At 41.3% G+C, this 20954-nt stretch overlaps 1 protein-coding gene across 4 annotated transcripts in view; it reads right to left on the reverse strand.

Annotated features, from left to right (window-relative positions):
* The window catches only part of LOC139582988 (protein broad-minded-like), a 50522-nt gene that overhangs the window by 29190 nt on the left and 378 nt on the right, over positions 1-20954 (reverse strand). For 2 of the 4 annotated variants that reach the window (XM_071413555.1, XM_071413556.1), the window contains exons 2-23: positions 20616-20812; positions 20353-20514; positions 19962-20139; positions 19437-19508; positions 19187-19312; positions 18623-18701; positions 18415-18518; positions 18260-18321; positions 18024-18174; positions 17852-17911; positions 17375-17477; positions 14929-15066; positions 14686-14775; positions 11383-11525; positions 10396-10523; positions 9962-10163; positions 6563-6642; positions 6261-6399; positions 4071-4158; positions 3871-3989; positions 2955-3074; positions 2236-2324 (exon numbers count right to left, since the gene is read on the reverse strand). In XM_071413555.1, the coding sequence (XP_071269656.1) occupies positions 2236-2324; positions 2955-3074; positions 3871-3989; positions 4071-4158; positions 6261-6399; positions 6563-6642; positions 9962-10163; positions 10396-10523; positions 11383-11525; positions 14686-14775; positions 14929-15066; positions 17375-17477; positions 17852-17911; positions 18024-18174; positions 18260-18321; positions 18415-18518; positions 18623-18701; positions 19187-19312; positions 19437-19508; positions 19962-20139; positions 20353-20514; positions 20616-20770 (2588 nt within the window). In that variant the 5' untranslated portion in view covers positions 20771-20812. Of the gene's footprint in view, positions 1-2235; positions 2325-2954; positions 3075-3870; positions 3990-4070; positions 4159-6260; positions 6400-6562; positions 6643-9961; positions 10164-10395; positions 10524-11352; positions 11526-14685; positions 14776-14928; positions 15067-17374; positions 17478-17851; positions 17912-18023; positions 18175-18259; positions 18322-18414; positions 18519-18622; positions 18702-19186; positions 19313-19436; positions 19509-19961; positions 20140-20352; positions 20515-20615; positions 20813-20954 lie in introns of all 4 variants that reach the window. The other 2 variants (XM_071413553.1, XM_071413554.1) reach the window with 2 other exon arrangements.

The raw sequence follows: 20954 nt of genomic DNA on the forward strand, positions 1-20954 counted from the left end.
CCTTTTACAGTGACAGTGACACAAGCCTACTGAACAGGATTTGGGCAGCAACACAACATACAGTACTGAAGCTGTACTCAACCAAAATGGTTCTTCCATTGCAGCCTGCTCTTTAACTCAAGACCAAAACAATCTTGGGACCCTTGGAGCAATTCCAAACATAATTGTTTCGACACAGACACCAAACTGCAGGAATGCAAGTTCTTGTAAACAGGAAAAAAGATCCAGTCCTTGAGCAGAAATAATCCCACCAGTCAAATCATTAACTACAAGTGAAAGATTGTGTAGAAGCCAGCCAGGAGGCAGTAAACATTATAAATGCTTGTTCTGCATTCAGGGAGTAAGGAGCTCCATCTTTGTTCATACCATTACAGGCTCTGATAAGGAGTGCAGCGTGAGGGCAATTCATTATCATTATTTTAAGCATGAAAAATGGGAGCCAACGTGCTGCTGAGACACTTGTGAAATGAACACTGAATAAAACCGTTCAAGCAAATTACACAGCCACAGCGTTTTGTCAACAGGAAGCCTTCCTCTTCAAAAACAAGAGTCTCCTAATTGATCCATTTTGCATATTTGGTGGAGCTGAGTGGGGCCCTCAGGCTCTTTCATCTGCAGTTTCCGCCACGCTCCCGGAAACACCAACACTGACTTGCCCTCCTTCTGACTGGGGCGGCCATCGCTAAGGATTCACTTTGACTTCAAAACCAGTGTGTCCCTCTGGCAGCGAAGTACAGAACATTCAAAACAGCAGAGAGAAAATAGTCTAAAGTAGTGAAAAATTCAGGGGCAATGTGTTAAAAAAACAATAAGGTGTCTGTAAGAGAACAATCTAGAGACAGCCCTTTGCGATGCGGTACACAGAGATGTGATCTGGTTAAGCAAGGAGAGGTGTGAGTTGTTGCTGTGATGGAGCATTCTGTCAAAGCAAGATGATTCATTTCTGTGATGCTGTCAACTGTCATCACGCCCTCAGTGTGATGGGCACCTTCAGTCATTCAGTTTGACGTCCATTGGAAGACAGAATGGCTTTGTGAGTTCTGAAGGCTGTCCGTTTCCCAACTCATCCTTCATTATTTAACATGCAGGTCAACATCTAACCTATATCTACAGTTCTTTTTCAAGATGTAGATGTTGTGTTCAGTTACAAGGACAATTAGCGTGGAGAAACCCTAACAAACAGTGAGTGAGCTAACACCCAGTCAAGCCTGAGTAAGGCAGCTTGGAAGTGGAACAAAAAATACTTTCCTCATTTCCAAGAGCTACTTCCATGCCAGAGAAGAAATACAGCCCCCCAGCATTGAGAAATGGTTACCAGGTGGTCCGTACTCACAGTGCTGTGCATTATTTATCCACTCTTCCTCCACTAGGAAACTGGTTTACTCACCCATAAACACACAGCAGCTGCTACATCTACACTGTGCTGTGCTGTCAGAGACTAGACATGTCTAGACTGTCCTATGGACACCGTACACGTCACTCTGATAGGTCCTCCCTGTGATATCCTGCCAGCCAGTCCAGCGACACACAGACGGCTGTGACAGTTGTTGGGTGAAATTAGGACGTGAGGAGGGACAGTGGCTCAGTAATGATGACCTCTCCCCAGAGAGACAGAGAGTGAGGCAGAGGTCATCCAGTGACAAGTCTATAACCACTAGAAGTGTGTAAAAGTGAAAGAACCAGCCAGCCATGTTAACACTGAGGCAGCCTGGTGTTTGTTTGAAGTCGATGTGGAATACATTGCCCTTTCCAATCCATATACATCACTAAGTTGATGGAAGATTATTTTCCGGAGAGTTCACAAAAGATGTGAGCGATATAAACAAAACAAAACACTCACATCAAATCATGTTTAGAATGAAAAAACGGACTTTTCAAAAATAAGAATATCCTTTGTGGTAGCTTTAACAGTCGTGGGGTCTAATCTGTAGCAAATTATTTAGTGTTATATTAATTTGCTTTCTCTGTGTCTAAAATAGTGACTCAGTAACACAGCCTTAATTCAACTAAGAAAACATACGAGTCAATTCTGAGAAAAGCTCTTTTTATACAGTGGAATTATTCAGACAGTCGATGTCGCATAAAAATAGCATAAAGCAAAGAGTCAATCTCATATTGATCAGGCTAATCAGGCCAATCAGATGATAAACCACACAATACATGCACTGCTGTGCCTTTGTGCTCCCGCCCCCCATTCATTCTGAAAGAAAGATCGGAGAACAGTATTGATCTTACCTCAGGCCAAACGTGTGAGATTGCTCGTAGTTGAACAGTGAATGAATTTTCACATCTGAGTTCACAGCAATCAGCCTATCAATCAAATCCTGTGGCAAAGAGGTACAACACAGAGTGAAAATGCTGAAAAGATTGTGATGATGTGAAAGGTAGATAATTACATTTCTACCTACATCCTGATCGTGTGCAGTAGTTATTGATTCGGCTATGTCTGTAGAAGTACACATGTAGGACCATGTTACAATAGCCGCGTTTGCACACAACCAATGTAAGTGTGGCCTCCTATGGCAAAACCTGGAACTGCAACCACATTAAAAAGTACTACCAGAGACAGAAGATGAAGCGACACACCCCACTCCCTCATTTTTTTCTGGTTACATTACATTCAATAAACTAAGCAGACCAGACCCAGCTGCTATTGCATTGGTGTCTATGAGAGAACCACCCCGTTAAGCAGACCGGAACTGACCATTGTTTTCCAATGGTAAATGGCCCGAGTGAACTATCTTCATTTATTCACCTTTTGGTACTACCTTATCTTTGACATTGTCTGCATAATCTTATATTTCACATTTTCACATATCTGAAGCAATACATTTTATTTATGGGTAGCATAATCCGAACAAACTGATGTTAAAACCATATCCAACATAGGAAACAGATACAAGTGTATGTCAAGTCCAGCATTCTCCTGGTAGGGTGTGAGGGTCGGGACTGACTGTAATGGATGTGGGCATCTCCCTTAGGTTGTACTCAGCCTTGTTGGGAAGAGGCTGCTGTCCCAGGAGCTCCCACACAGCATAGGGGGAGGACAGCAGGTTGACCAAGGACAGGAACGACTAGGGGGAAGGGGAGGGGTGGGGTCAAAACAGTCATACAGTCATACATCATTTGGTTGTTCTGAAAAGCTAAGGTCAAGATGAAATGAGTTTGGGTTTATGACAAGGTTGGGGTGCAGCAATTTTTTGTGTTTCTTTCCTACATTCTATTTATTCAAAAGGAACGTTATAGGTCTAATGATCTATACTGCATTTCAATAAAAAAGGATCAAAGGGATGACAATTACATTCACATGTGCTCCAGACAGTGTGTATTGCTGAGGCGTATCAGAGGACTGACATATTGCTAGATCATCTTAAACTGATGAACACCAACTGTGAATACCTGAGTAGATTACTTCCTGTAGATTGGTGAATATAAAAGACCGTATTGAAATAAAACAACCGAAAACAAGAGCTAGGCTATTATCTGTTAGATACCGTTATTTAATTTAGGGGATAAATGGCAGCAAAACAAAAACATTATTGTCATTCTTGTCATTCTGGTTCCTATCCTGTCTGAATATGATATAGACCTACCACTCAACCTTTGACCCACCCACCATGAATAGCTAACAGAACAGGGCCCACAGTCATAACACCAATGTCAATCAGAGCACTGCTCACTGAAATAAACCATCCATCCCGTTCATGAGCACTTTCTGTAGTAAGTCCTCTCTCTGACCTGATGACCAAGAAAGGCTGACTGTGAATACCAAGGCTGAGTTGTCCTGCTGATTATCCTCAGGAGGCTGCATGAGAAAACCATGGACGTTGAAACACACGGCACTGTAAAGATCTGAGCAAAATAATTTACCTTCAGACAGCTCCTGTCAATGGGGTCCATGGGGGTGGACTTGGGGTAAACGACCCTCACATCCTCTCTCCCACACTCCAGGACTGACCATATCTCCACCACTAAGGCCTGCACAAAACCTGCCAGGACATACTGAGGGGTAACTCATGTGTTAACACTGTATAACAATATGCTCTGTTTTACTAGTAGTATTACTGTACCAGAACTGTGTAAAGCCACCACACCGGGGGCTGTTGCTGCTACCTGTGTTACCATCACACCGTAGCCAAACTTCTCACATCGGCTGACCTGGAGGAAAGCGTTTTCACAGATTTGAAAATAGCCCATAATTGCTATTAGCCAAAAGCTATTTACTATCTTGCATAATCAAAAAGTGTATGTGTGTGCATGTCTTTGTGTGAAGAATATTTGTTTATTCTGAAAATGGGAACACATTAGTTAGGCCAGAGGCATTGTTCTATCCTCTGGGTTATCGAAATGGCACTCAGATGTATAAATACACCGTATTTCTGTTAATTGATTTGATGTAAATCACTAGCTCAAACAATTGATCAAAAATAAAGATGAAAGTAAAACAACAAGTGGAAAATGCAAGAAAGACCTACAGAATTTAAGCCTATTAAGCCTCAGATTCCAAGCACATTTTCACCAATATTGTGGATGAATCAAAGTAATGAGCATTAACTACAGATAGGACTAAAATCTGAAATGCAAGATTTAAAACATTTATAAATGTAAATACAAAGTGATTTCATGCGTAAAGATTCTTAACTAATTACAAAACAATGGCGCAAATTAAAAATAGATTAGCTTAATTACAATCTGGAGCAAAATGTACGCAAAACAAGGAAGGTAATTAAATCAGCAGGGAATTGTGCCCACGTTTGCAGTACATGATGTATACATTGGGCAGTAAGGCTACATAAAGAGACATTAATACATCAAATTCAGTGTAGCGGTACCAGCATATGTACAGTTGAAGTCGGAAGTTTACATACACTTAGGTTGGAGTCATTAAAACTAGTTTTTCAACCACTCCACAAATGTCTTGTTAACAAACTAGTTTTGGCAAGTCGGATAGGACATCTACTTTGTGCATGACACAAGTAATTTTTCCAACAATTGTTTACAGACAGATTATTTCACTTATAATTCACTGTATCACAATTTCAGTAGGTCAGAAGTTTACATACAGTAAGTTGACTATGCCTTTAAACAGCTTGGAAAATTCCAGAAAATGATGACATGGCTTTAGAAGCTTCTGATAGGCTAATTGACATAATTTGAGTCAATTGGAGATGTACCAGTGGATGTATTTCAAGGCCTACCTTCAAACTCAGTGCCTCTTTGCTTGACATGGAAAAATCAAAAGAAATCAGCCAAGACCGCCACAAATCTGGTTCATCCTTGGGAGCAATTTACAAACGCCTGAAGGTACCACGTTCATCTGTACAAACAGTAGTACGCAAGTGTAAACTCCATGGGACCACGCAGCCGTCATACCGCTCAGGAAGGATACGCGTTCTGTCTCCTAGAGATGAACGTACTTTGGTGCGAAAAGTGCAAATCAACCCCAGAACAACAGCAAAGGACCTTGTGAAGATGCTGGAGGAAACAGGTACAAAAGTATCTATATCCACAGTAAAACGAGTCCTATATCGACATAACCTGAAAGGCCGCTCAGCAAGGAAGAAGCCACTGCTCCAAAATCGCCATAAAAAAGCCAAACTACGGTTTGCAACTGCACATGAGGACAAAGATCGTACTTTTTGGAGAAATGTCCTCTGGTTTGATGAACAAAAATAGAACTGTTTGGCCATAATGACCATCGTTATGTTTGGAGGAAAAAGGGGGAGGCTTGCAAGCTGCAGAACACCATCCCAACCGTGAAGCACGGGGGTGGCAGCATCATGTTGTGGGGGTGCATTGCTGCAGGAGGGACTGTTTTACTTCACAAAATAGATGGCATCATGAAGCAGGAAAATTACCCAACTTATTGTGGGAAGATTGTGGAAGGCTACCTGAAATGTTTGACCTAAGTTAAACAATTTAAAGGCAATGCTACCAAATACTAATTGAGTGTATGTACACTTCTGACCCACTGTGAATGTGATGAAAGAAATAAAAGCTGAAATAAATCATTCTCTCTACTCTTATTCTGACATTTCACATTCTTAAAATAAAGTGGTCATCCTAACTGACCTAAGACATGGAATTTTTACTTGGATTAAATGTCAGGAATTGTGAAAAACTGAGTTTAAATATATTTGGTGTATGTAAACTTCCGACTTCAACTGTATACTGTATATAGCTGGGCGTTATAAATACTAAGTAGGGTAGTGGACTCAATTTTGCCTATTCATCCCTACCATGGTGTTTTCTCTCCATACCTGTAGTTTCTTGGTAAACCTGGAGAACATGTAGGTGACACACTCATTGATGGCTCCAGTCTGCTGGAGGAGGAGCAGGCCTTTCGGTGTGGCAGCGAAGTTCAGCAGGTTGTCCAGCAAAGTCTCCTCCCAAACCACTCTGTGTGAACAGACAGCAGAAGGAAAGATTGATGGGAAGACTCATTATTTTCCATCTTATTTATCCTTCCTAACAACATGCTAGAGGGGTGACTGAAAATAAAATCACAACATAATTATAATAGATGCTGTTTGCCTGCAGGGGGAGACACAAAGAAACGTACACATTCTGCAGCTCCTGAGAGGACGTGCCAGGGATGGCTCCGGGAACCGGGGTGGGAACTCTTTCTGACAGGGAGCTTGTCTGTGAGAGAGAAAAGAAACCTTCAGCTTGAGCCTTTGTTTTTGTCCCCTGAACCTGTACACTGAACTTCAATAATGAGGAGTTCAGCAGTCATGTTAGAGGCTCTGCATCTCATTTCTCCAGTCTTTCTACCTTCCTCCATAGAGGCACAGGGCTCACAGGGATTCATTATTAGCAGTGTAGAAAGTTCTCTGTCTCCTGTAGCTGCCTGCCTGATACGCAACACCCATCACAAAACAATGGCCTTAGACAATATGGTTTTGTTTAAACTTTCATGATATTTGGCTTGTGGAGGTGCTATTGTGAAGGCAAAGTTTTGTTCTGGGGTTTGTGAGGGTAGTTGCGAAGCTCTAATTGAGAATTGGTTAACTCTCGCAAGGCCGCCAGACGGAACACCAGGACGCGTTCTCAAAGCATGCACAGACCAGCTGGCAAGTGTCTTCACAGACATTTTCAATCTCTGCTTGTCCCAGTGTGTAATCCCAACATGTTTCAAGCTGACCACCATTGTCTCTGTTCCCAAGAATTCCAAGGTAACCTGCCTAAATGACTATCGCCCCGTAGCACTCACAGCTGTCATTATGAAATACTTTGAAAGGCTGGTCATGAGACACATCACACCATCATCCCAGACACCCTGGACCCACTCCAATTAGCATACCGCCCAGCAGATCCACAGATGACACAATCTCAGTTGCACTTCACACTGCCCTCTCCCACCTGGACGAAAGGGGAAATAACTATTTGAAAATTCTGTTCATAGACTACAGCTCAGCGTTCAACATCATTGTCCATCACCAAGCTGTGGACCCTGGGACTGAACACCACCCTCTGTAACTGTTCGGTGGTGAGGGTAGGCAACAACACCTCCGCCACGCTGACCCTCAACACGGGGGACCCTCAAGGGTGTTTGCTTAGTCCCCTCCTGTACTCCCTGTTCACCCGCGACTGTGTAGCCACCCACGACTCCAACACCATCATCAAGTTTTCTGACGACACTCCGGTGGTAGGCCTGATCACCGACGACGATGAGACAGCCTACAGGGAGGGGTCAGATATGTCATGGGTCCAAGGGTCGTCAAAAAGTTGCACCATGGAGAGCATCTTGACTGGCTGCATCACCGCTTGATATGGCAAATGCACCACCCTCGACCGCAAAGTGCTACAGAGGGTGGTGCGGACAGCTGCCATTCAGGACGTGTCAGAGGAAGGCCATAAAAATTGCTGAAGTTTCCAGCCACAGACTGTTCACTCAGCTACTGTCCGGCAAACGGTACTGCAGCATCAGCTCTCGGACCAACAGGCTCCGAGACTGTTTCTACCCCCAAGTCATAAGACAGCTAAATAGTTACGTAATGGTTACCTGGACTATATGCACTGACCCTCTCTTGCACTGACTCTATGCGCACTCACAAGACTATACACACACACACAACTACACTGATACACTCACAGAAAACCCACACATATACACTACATACGCACACACACGCTTACCTTCAACATACATACACACACGCATATGGAGACAACATCAACACACATTCACACACACTTTTACTCTCATCATATACTGCTGCTACTCTGTTCTTTATTTTACTCTTATTATTATCTATCCTGATGCCAAGTCTCTTTATCTCTCTGCACATTGATCTGGTAATTGTACTCCCTGTATATTGCTCCATTCTTGTGTATTTTATTCGTCTTGTATTACTATTTTTCTTTTTATAATAATTTCTTTAAACTCTGCATCATTGGAAGGGCTCGTAAGCAAGCATTTCATGGTTAAGCCTACATGTGACAAATACAATTTTATTCGATTTTTAAGACACCACGGATGCTGGAGGTTTGCGATCAACAAAATACAGCTTGTCCATCATAAAGTATGGTTTTCGGTAACCTCCAGCATCGATGGTCATTTAATGACTCTCAAATATTTTATAGGGCTGCAGGAACTTTTACTTTCTGACATTTGACTCAACAGGTAAAATATTATTTTTCTGATGTCTTCCCCCTACCAAGTACAATAGTTAATACTGTATTTCACATGATATGTTTATGAGAACATTTTAGGAGGGTGGAGTTTGGTATCTGAATGTGGGATAAGGATTACTTAGAATTCCTATTGATAAAGGCGTAGACAATAGCTCATAAAAGCCAACAGCATATCATACATGCTAGCTGGCAAATGAGTAATCAAACTAGTAAAACTGCTGATACACTGGGAGTGTCTTAGGATAAGTTTAAAATCTTGCTTATGTAACCTTATATATATATACAGTATATATATATAGATATAGTATACACTGAGTGTACAAAACATCAGGAACAACTTCCTAATACCCGCTTTTGCCCTCAAAACAGCCTCAATTCGTCGGGGTCATGGACTCTACAAGGTGTTGAAAGCGTTCCACAGGGATGCTGGCCCATGTTGACTACAATGCGTTCCACAGGGATGCTGGCCCATGTTGACTACAATGCTTCCCACCATTGTGTCAAGTTGGCTGGATGTCTTTTGGGTGGTGGACCATTCTTGAAACACACGGGACACTTTTGAGTGTGAAAAACCCAGCAGTGTGGCAGTTCTTGACTCACTCATGTGTGCGCCAGGCACCTACTACCATAACCCATTCTAAGGCACTTAAATATTTAGTCTTGTCAATTCACCCTCTGAATGACACATATACACAATCCATGTCTCAATTGTCTCAAGCCTTAAAAATCCTTATTTAACCCGCCTTCTCCCCTTCATATATTGGTCCCCTAAAACGAGGGAACTACAGTGGTTCTTCTTTTCAAAGTTTTGAGCTTATGCCGCGACCATTTGTGGTAGATGGTGGTAAATTGCATCATTCTGGCAACAATGGCTGACATTTAAATAACGTGACATAGAATTCTGCGGCACCCCGCAAGCTGTGCTGCAGTACGCCGCAACTTTTAAAGGAAGAACCACTGTATGTACAAAAAGTGCTGTAACTAAAGCTGACTTTAACCTCACAGTCATTGTATAATTTGAAATCCAAAGTGCTGGAGTACAGATAGATACAGTACTTATAGATTGCATTTGGATTACTGTTAAAGTGCTATTTGGGTTGTTAATTGGATTCGTTACATTATTTCTAGATTTCTTGTTCTTTCTATTTTTTTTATTGATTATTTGTGTACCTGTTTGACATTTTACTGCATTGTTAGGAGCTAGTAACATAAGCATTTCGCTGCACCCACTATAACATCTGCTAAACGGTGTACTCGACCAATAAATTTAGAATTGATTAGTATGATGGAAAATTGCTTCCTTTTCAGTAGAGTTAAAACATACCTTTTTCCAAGCTGCAGCGATGCACTCATGCAGGCCATAGGGCCTGAGCACCTGCAGTCCTTCACATGTGTTGTACATCTGCCGACACACGAAGATGAAGGCCCCGCTCACGCCATAGGATGTCTCTGCATTCCGTAACAATGGCAGCTCTTTAGCCAGGAGCCTCTGGGTGAACTGAACGATTACATGGGCAGCTGAAATACTAGACCACAAATAAAATACCCTGATCGATTACATGAGCCGTCACTCATACTGGTATACCATTCAATTGTTTGATGTACAAGGATTAACAATCCAACATAAATTGTTGTGCTCTGTAAGTACACGAGAAAAAACGCCATACTTTTGTAGTATACTTAAGATGCTGAAAGTGCAATATTCATAATAATAAACAATGAATAAGTACCCTGTGTATAAAATACGTTTTTACTTACCCTTCCCCCTCACCAGAAACTAGATTTCTTTCATATAAGAAAAGTGATAATCCTCGCTCAGTGGTGGCAATTCTTGCGAGAGTGTCTGCTATATGAATCAATGTAGTTTCTGGGGAGTTTAATTTAGCCTGTGACACAAAACACAATTGAAATGGCTTTGGGCACATTGCGGAATTAATACAAAATAACACAGACAACTCATACAGTGCAAATGTAACTAATTTACCACATAACATCAACACATTTCTACAATACTAATAAACATCATGCTGGGGATGTTGGTTCATTCATTTGTATATAGAACTGAACTGAAATATTGTATATATTATGTCCAAATAAACACTTGGATTTACCCCAGCTTACACTGCATTACATATATTGAATAAATACAGGTTTATAACCATTAGAGCTGAGAGATTGTACTTTTTTAGTGTAGTTATTTCGTGATATTGTACCACGTAACCTAAAATGCAACAGATGCTTTATGCTGACCTGCTTTATATTGACCTGCTTTATGTTGACCTGCTTCATGCTGACCTGCTTTATACTGACCTGTTTTATACTGACCTGTTTTATGCTGACCTGCTTTATACTGACCTGTTTTATGCTGACCTGTTTTATGCTGACCTGTTTTATACTGACCTGTTTTATACTGACCTGTTTTATGCTGACCTGTTTTATACTGACCTGTTTTATGCTGACCTGCTTTATGTTGACCTGTTTTATGCTGACCTGCTTTATACTGACCTGCTTTATATTGACCACTTTAATGCTGACCTGCTTTATACTGACCTGCTTCATGCTGACCTGTTTTATACTGACCTGCTTCATGCTGACCTGCTTTATGCTGACCTGTTTTATGCCGACCTGCTTTATGCTGACCTACTTTATGCTGACCTGCTTTATACAGACCTGCTTTATACAGACCTGTTTCATGCTGACCTGCTTTATACTGACCTGCTTTATGCTGACCTGCTTTATGCTGACCTGTTTTCCTTTGAGCAGGGTGATGATGGGTGCCAGCAGTGTCTCTATGACAGGGGTTTGGTAAAGGCACTCCACTGCACACTCTGTGCGGTCACCCAGGGTCCTCAGCAACTCCATTACAAGAGTGGTGGGAGAGAGAGTGTCTAGAAACACAATTGCAACGACACACATGCAGACATGCACATACACCCACGCACACAAACACACGGGACAGTTCAGTTTAAGATTTTTTGAAACTGCCACGAAAATTCCTAAGTATCAGTAATCATTATTTGAACAAGGACCATGAAATATAAGTTTATTTTAAGCTATAGTTTGTGGCTTTAGCTGTGGAATACTGGCAAAGGACATGCTGTTAGACAGGGAAGGTACATTACTATTGATCATTTGACTGGGGTAAAGGTATTGTAGTGTTGCTCATGAAAGTGAAGGGGCAATAAAATGGGTGTTGGTGTCACCAACAGATAATATACACTGAGTGTACAAAACATTAAGGACACCTTCCTAATATTGAGTTGTGCCTGGCACCTACTACCATACCCTGTTCAAAGGCACTTAAATATTTTGTCTTGCCCATTCACCCTCTGAATGGCACTCATACACAATCCATGTCTCAATTGTCTCAATGCTTAAAAATGATTCTATATCCTGTCTCCTCCGCTTCATCTACAGTGATTGTAGTGGATTTAACAGGTGACACCAATAAGGGATCATAGCTTTCACCTGGATTCACCTGGTCAGTCTGTATCATAGAAAAAGCAGTAGTACACTCAGCGTATAATGGCTCAACACAAGTTGAGTCTCAGTGATGTTATGTCTCGTCTCAGTGAGTATCACAGCGTTCTCTAGACAAAGGTCTGACAGACACAAAGTGGGTGTACTCTAGAACACACATATCAAGATAAAGGGCTGTCATAAAAACTAAGCCACATACTGGAGTATCTGAGTTGTTCCACCAATTGGGTGCCTTTGAGTAGTGTAACTTGGGCAAAAACAAACTTAGATTTCACGGAATTTTTACATTCTGTCATAAAGAACTAAATAAATAAAGCACTATTTCGCATCTCACGAGGTTAAATAAAAAAATTACTATGGTAAGTGCCTATAAAGTGCCAAAATGTAATCTTAAAACAGCCATAAATCCCCTTATGACAGGGGAATTGGAAGTTTGCTGTGGGCAACAGGGAGGGGCAATTGAAAGAAAGCTTCACAAAAATGGCTTTATTGTTAAAACATTTCTAGCTTATCTATCTATGGGTAGCAGGGTTGACAAGTTATGTTTGACCCTCTCACTTTTCAACCACAAAATACTAGAACACAGCCCAAAAAATCGTAGAACCAGCTCAGCTGCTTTTACACTATGGTTTCAGGATTAGATGTTCAATGTTTATTTTAAAATATATATTTAAAAATAAATAGTTTCACCACATTAAAACAAGAGTTCAGTTCACGTAACAGGTTGACCTTAAGTTATGGACAGGGGGCAGTGTTTCCACTTTGAACGAATTGCGTACCCAAACGGAATTTCCTCCTACTCTGCCCCAGAAGGTAATACATGCATATTATTATTACTATTGTATAGAAAACACTCTGAAGTTTCTAAAACTGTTTGAATTATGTCTGTAAGTAGAGCAGAACTCATTTGGCAGACAAAAACCTGAGAAGACTTCCAAACAGGAAGTGAGAACTCGATTTTCAAAACAGTGCCAAATGATACCCCATATAGTTATGGATAAGCAAACACTTCCTAGGGCTTCCACTAGATGTCACCGTCTTTAGATTTTGGTTATATGATTCTACTATAAAGGAGGGGCTCATATGAGCTATTTTACTGAGTGGTCTTCAGAAATTCTCATTTTGCGCGCGAGCGAGAGAGAGTGCTCTCGTTCCAATGCTCTTTCTTCAGACAATGAAATTCTCCGGTTGGATCCTTATTGATGATTAATGTTAAACGCATCCTAAATATGGATTGCATACATCATTTGACTTGTTTCTACGACCTGTAACGGAACTTTTTGAGTTTTTGTCTGGAGGGATTGCTCGTGCGTCATGAAAATGGATTCGTGGGCTGAACATGCTAACAACAAGTGGCTAAATGATGGGCTTTATGGAACTTTTCAGTCATTTATTGTCGAACTGGGAATCCAGGGAGTGCCTTCTGATGAAGTTATTCGAAGGTAAGTGCATATTTATAGTGATTTTGTAGCTTCTGTTGACGCCAAAATGGCGACTATTTCTTTGGCTGGATTGTGCTCTGAGCGCCGTTCTCAGATTATTCTTTTTCCGTAAAGTTTATTTTGAAATCTGACACAGCGGTTGCATAGAGGATAAGTTTATCTTTAATTTTGTGAATAACACTTGCATCTTTTATCAATGTTTATTATGAGTATTTCTGCAAAATCACCGGATGTTTTGGAATCAAAACATTACTGCACGTAACGCGCCAATGTAAACTGAGATTTTTTTAATGTATATATATGCACATTATCGAACAAAACATAAATGTATTGTGTAACATGATGTCATATGACTCATCTGATGAAGATGTTCAAAGGTTAGTGATTAATTTTATCTCTATTTGTGGGTTTTGTGAAAGCTATATTTGCTGTGAAAAAATGTCTGTGCTTTTTTGGATTTGGTGGTGAGATAACATAAATATATGTTGTGTTTTCGCTGTAAAACATTTTAAAAATCGGACACGTTGGCTGGATTCACAAGATGTTTATCTTTAATTTGCTGTATTGGACTTGTTAATGTGTGAAAGTTAAATATTTATACAAAAAAAAAATTAATTTCGCGCGCTGCCTTTTCAGCGGAATGTTGTGGGTGTTCCGCTAGCGGAACCCCTGGGCGAGAAAGGTTAAAATGAGGGACAGACAGACGTGAACGACAAAATAAATAATACTATTCAGAAATGACTTTGTCAAAGCAACAAAAGAACTAGGGCCAACGAAGGTGAAAAAAAATCTTCCTAGATGTCAAAAAGGGTGCACCGAGGGACATATCAAAATGCTGGATTTTGGGACTTTAACAAGACTTCAGTCATTATAAAAATCTGATGTATTGAATTCTCCATGTGGTCTATATTAAAGTGCACTTCCATTAATATAACTTGCTTTTAAATGCAATATTTCTACTTAAAATATCAAAGGGATGCAAAAGGCACTCATTTCGTGGAACAACTCATCTGTTGTTGCACCTTCTTGCATAGTTAATTCATCATCTTAATGAGAGGGTGGGAAGCATGTGTAAAAGAAGGCTTGATAGTGAGTCAAGGGATGGGAGAGGCAACGTGAACCACACCTGCATGTGATGAGTCACTGTGAGGAGGCTTGGGGTGTTGGTACATGATGCTAATCAGAATGACAACCAAGTCTGTCAGACTGACTGGATCTGTAAGAAAATTACACATGTATCAGACAGTTAGGGTGGCAACCTAGAGAAATGCAACAGCTCTTCCTCCAGGATGGGGTCTACATATCTTCTGTGAAATAACTGTCAAACTATGTTTTTTCCATTTAAAAAAGTATTCATTTCTGTTCATACCTTTGCGTTTCCACACTGTGATGGGAAAGAGCTTTCTCCCATTAGTGTACATGAGAAGCCTTCCAAGCACACATAATGAGTGAACGAAATACATATATTCCAGCTCCTTGGTAGTGTAGAGAGTCCTTTGAGCAGTGCCTGGACAGAAACAAGATTATGCTTCAACAGTGGGAACAAAAGAGATAACATGCTGTCTAAACTCCTATAACATTTATTCAGCTGAAACTCCATTCACGACATGTAACAAATAGCATGCTGATGTAATTTCATATGAAACAAAATACAATTTCTTCACCAACCTACCTTTTAGCATATGCTGAAACAATAAAACACTACGGGCAGTGCTGATAATACAGGTTCAAACAAGGGACAAAAAAAGCCTTTTGCACAATCACTGACAACGGGATCAGTTTATCTGTGTTCATCCAATGCAAGGTCAAGAACGCAGCCTCACTCTAAGGCAGAGCTGCCCCACAGAAGACAACACGAGGCACGCTCTGTTTTAAGGAGAACTATAAAGGATAGAGACATTACGCATCTTTTTTATTAGGCCTTCCATACTATACATGAGGTTGTAGGAAATATTAAAGGTACTGTATTCAGGAGAAACAGTACCTTTGAAATAATGGGCCATTCTTAGGTCTCAGTGGATATAGCATTGGGAGAGAAGAGAGAGAAGCTAGTCTGAATTAGAATACAGGCTTAGGAAAAGTTTTTTTCAAAAAGCCTAAGGGATGCTTAAATAATTTCTGCACTTCCATAACCCCAGTCTCACTTACCTAATTACCTCCTACATAGCTTACAATTAGTTGTTTAGCACAATCATGGTGATGTCACGCCTACACCCGCTCCCCATCTCCAGGGCTTGACGTCGCCGGTCTACTAACCACCGGTCCTGGCAACCATCATTACCCACACCCGCTCGCCATCATTACCCACACGTGCTCCCCATCATTACCCACACCTGCTCCCCAATATTACCCACACGCGCTCATCATCATTACTCACACCCACTCCCCATCATTACCCACACCCGCTCCCCAAAATGACCCACCCGCTCCCCATCCTTACCCACACCCGCCCCCCATCATTACCCACACCCGCTCCCCATCCTTACCCACATCCGCTCCCCATCCTTACCCACACCTGCTCCCCATCATTACCCACACCTGCTCCCCATCATTACCCACACCTGTTCCCCATCCTTACCCACACCTGCTCCCCATCCTTACCCACACCTGCTCCCCATCATTACCCACACCTGCTCCCCATCATTACCCACACCTGCACCCCATCATTACCCACACCTGCTCCCCATCATTACCCACACCTGCTCCCCATCATTACCCACACCTGCTCCCCATCATTACCCACACCTGCTCCCCATCATTACCCACACCTGCTCCTCATCATTACACACACCTACCCCCCATCATTACACACACCTGCTCCCCATCATTACCCACACCTGCTCCCGATCATTACCCCCACCTGCTCCCCATCATTACCCACACCTGGACTTCATCATCACCTTGATTACCTTCCCTTTATTTAGCTCTCAGTAGCCTCAGTCATCAGGCAGAATTGGTTTGTTTTCACATTCAGTACACTACTCCTGTTTTGTTCATCTGCCTTGTCTTATTATTAAACTCTCTTTCTGCACCTGCTTCCTGACTCACTGCATAATCATTACATGTGAGCTCTAGTTCACACAAGTCATTATTTGTATCATGGACCAAATTATGAATACATATTACATGGCCATACATAATCTGGGCTTCTCAAGACTCAAAAGACCAGACTTGAATATACTCTGGCTGATATTATAGACATTTTGCTATTCTACTCCCTGAGCTTGGCCAGTCAGTGATTTCCTCCAACCCCACCATCCCTAACAGTATTTCACTATGCAGCTCCTCTGCTCTTCCCCAGACTACACAGTATACACAGTGGTAATCTCTTTCAAAGCATGGGAGCCCTCCTCGGCCCTGGCGATAGATAGATAGCAGCAGAGCCATCGGGCCTGGAGAGGAGGACAGACTGTAAGACCACAGACAGAGGAAAACAAACCACCGGGTGTCTGATAACTGCAGATACGGGCCGCCTCAAAAAGACTTGACTTATTCAGCATCTAAACACCCCACACTCAGTGGGATAAGGAGGCGTGTGAACCAGGTGAATAGGGAGAGGTGGAGGCGAGCTGGGAGGGAGGGCCTGGCGCCTGCATTGAGTTCTCAAGGGATGTACAGCAGGTGAAAAGCCACAGAAAAAGCTATTAGCCTCTACTGATTAAAATGTCCTGTGTAATAATTAGAAATGTTCTCCAACAACCAAATACAAAATAGGTCTGCATGTTGATTATTGGTGTTGTGCTACAGTAGATCTTGGTTACAATATCATTTGAATAGAATGGAGAAATACCAGTGTAGATGAAAGTTCAATTTACCGATGTGCTGGTGCTCCATAGAGTGGATGACCTCAGCCGTCTCATCTCTGACTGGGTCACAGGAGTCATAATAATGAATGCACTGCTGAAGAGCTGCCACAATCTGGGATAGAACAGCGCTCATTACAATCATCAAAGGAATGTTGAAAACACTGAAAAAATACAACTGAAGACCTGTAAAGTAAATCATTTGTTTGAGGGTAATACATTTTCCAGCACTCTACCTGCGAATAAAATATAACTAGATATATAGAAGGTTTAATGTCTTCAACATCCAACAACTGTATACTGCAAGACAAAACTGAAATGTATGGCAAGGTTTTAATAGCTATAAAGGCAATCTAAACTTTAATCTTAATAAAACTGGAAACGAACGTATCATCATGAAGGAGGACAATCAGAGACAATCATCAGCTCGTCATCAATCCACCACCCTCACTGTCACAGAACCATAAAGATGAGTCATCACTCACTCACCAGAGACTTGTACTTCCTCTCCAGGAGCCTAAAGACCACGGTCCTGCTGTAGTAACCATGCTGGAAGAGACAGGATTGACATCATATTCACTCAGAACTGACAATTGGTTTGACTACTTATGGGGAGGATTGTTTTTTTGTGGTGTTTAGAGAAGGTTAATATTGTGCTCACCATCCACTTCTTAAACCAGGTGGCTTTGATATCCAGTAAAGCAATGAGGTGCATGGGCTTCAAGGCTTTCTCTGACCCTTGTGTCTCTAACCCATGTTCAGGGAAGAAGGACAGGAGAGAGAAAGTACTCTCTATTATCTCCTCCATGTACCTAGTGACAGAAAGAAGATACTAAATCTAATTCTAGATTAAACTATTAATTTGGATCACTTAATAAAATAGAACAAACATCTCACTTCTCTGGGTGCCGAATCCAAAAGGTTGTTACTTCCTTCTGAAAATCATTCATTAACCGCATCTGGCAAAAAAACAAAAAAAAAGTATAATAATGACATCATTTTCAGAAAAGGTATAACTGCCATGAAAGTATCCCATTAGAGAGGGTGCATACTTGTTTTAGGAGACGGGTAATGTCCTGTCTGTTTACATCAATCCCCGCTGATCCAGTAGGGAGGCTCAGTTTATGGTACAGGAAGTCAGACTCCAGACTTTTGGCTATTTATCAGAAGGCAAAATATGCATCATCCACATCAGACTTTGATTTTTTTTTTTTTTACTATACATTTCAGAAACATATATGGGAAAAACAAATGAATTACCTAAACTGGTGTAGATCTCCCTTGTTACATTCAGTGGCGAACAGGAGAATGTTTTTGCAAAAAAGCGCAGGACCTTATCCTGAGTAGAGAGTAAACAAAATAATACTGAGAAATCTGAGGAGAGAAACAGACAACCTTTGGGAAATAGGACTCATACAGATGTGAATTGTTGCAATTTCACTGTGACAAATGTTCATCAGACTGAAAACAACTAAAGTTGACCACAAGTTCCCTAGGGGGTGAATTCCCATATCAGAGTATCCGTTTCTATTTAAGGACCTTGTATTCATCTGAGGTTTCAAATGTCTACTCTAAGTATACCGACAATGTGCAACTATATGTGAAGATGGCTTACTTTACTTTGAGTTAATATATTAGAAATCATCAGTTGCCAAACTAAGCTGGCCAGCTCTTTTCCTTGTATAAGCAAAACAAGGATGACAGTATTCATTCTCCTTTGTTGGCTCTTTAATATGATTTTCAAAATGTCATAAGACAGGCATCTCTCTGAGAACATGTTATCATAGGAGCCAACTTTTCTGTGAGCATTATTCAGTGACTTACACTGAGGTCAGGGTCTGGGTCAGCCAAGGCAGCAGAGAGGTTCCTGCGCAGGCCACTCCAACTCTCACAGCTTAGCACATCCGAGGGCGGGGCACAGCACAGAGCCTGCAGGGCCTCCCAGCGCACCTGCACAACACATCACTTTCACTCTCAGGGACCACACAACATTGGCTCCAATCAATTAAATCTCTGCCGCTAGTAATAACCTAGCAAATTATACAGGATAGAAATCATATTGAAATCCTTTTACCTCTTTAGGCTTACTAGGGTCAAGCTTTTCAGCAAGAACCTGCAGCTGTTCTTGTTTGATAAATGCATAACTCTGTATGGAAACATGGAAGCATTTGCAACTGTAGTTAATGTGTAATTACTGTACATTCCCTTTTTTTGAGCTGGGTAAGGTATAATTAGACAGCATAAATTACACTGATTACCAACGCAACTCAGAGGCAACACAAACAAATGTGGCCTATAACGTAATGATTTACACGTTTAATAGTATTACTTATCCAAACCAAAATAAATATGTTAATAAGGTATAATGATACTGCTCTGATAGTGTATAAAAAGCCATTCAGTGGATTGTTGGGTGGATCCTCACTTTGTCCCGGCCTAGATTAAACCCCCTATAAATCAATATGAACTCTGCCAGCACAAACAAAAACACATCATGCGTTTATATAGCAATGCTGAGTAGCAGACTACGGAGTTGCAGACCAAATTCAATTAGGGCATCAAGAGTGACTTGTAGGCTATTTATTGTACATGCCATTACCTGATTGAAGGATGAATCACTGTCGGAGCAGTTGTCTGTGTAATGGCTGTTTGACTGCTGATGTTGGCTCTCCCTGTGCATCTCCTCCTTTCTCAGTTGGTCCTCTTCAAATTTATTAATCAATGATTCAACGACTACCATCATCGTGTTCTTCAATGTCTGCATCATTTGCTTGTATCTACAAATGAGAAAGTAAATGTGATGGGTGAATGCAATGCCAGATCTAGTCTACACTCCTGCTTCAAGATTGTATTCATTGTGAAGCATACAAGCACATACAGACTCCCCCCTGTAAGCAGTGGAATATTCTGTGAAATAAGTGGCGAGTCATGTTAGTCATCTCGTCTTCACTGGGAATGCTTTATGGACACTGGAGAGACACCATACATACTCTCCAGATTCTCTAGTCTTCCTTGTAACAGCATGGACCAAGGTGTCCTGAACAGACCCAACAGCATATCCCTCTCCTCGGGCACAGCTCTCTGTCTCCTCCTCGATGACTGCTCCCAGAGAGCTTTCCACATACTGCCGCAGGTACTTAACAAATTCATAACTAAAAAAGAGACCAATAATAAACAAGAATTATATGAAAATGGATACAAATTACTATAGATTTGATGGTAACAATCGAGAAAGCAAATAATTTCTGAATACTTATGGAAGTTCTTGTCTGTCTCCTCCAGATGAAGCAAGATTTCCTCTGCACATTCAATGGATGGTGCACCAGAGATTCTGTCTTTGATGCTTTTTAGAAGTTGCCTCAACAGAGACTGAAGTTCAGCCTCAGCCTCAGCTGAGAACTGAGACATGGTCTTGATGTGGATTCACTCTTCTCTGCAGAAATACAGTATCTGCAGAATTCAGATTAGAATGTGTCAATTTAGTTATCTAGCTAGCTACTACAGTGCTTCTCCAATGCGATAACTAGCTAGTTAGACAAGCGATGTAATTGTATTAAAAACCTGTACACGCATTGTCTTGCTATGTAGCTAG

This window comes from Salvelinus alpinus, chromosome 8 (genome assembly GCF_045679555.1).
Source record: "Salvelinus alpinus chromosome 8, SLU_Salpinus.1, whole genome shotgun sequence".
NCBI classification, from domain to species: domain Eukaryota; kingdom Metazoa; phylum Chordata; class Actinopteri; order Salmoniformes; family Salmonidae; genus Salvelinus; species Salvelinus alpinus.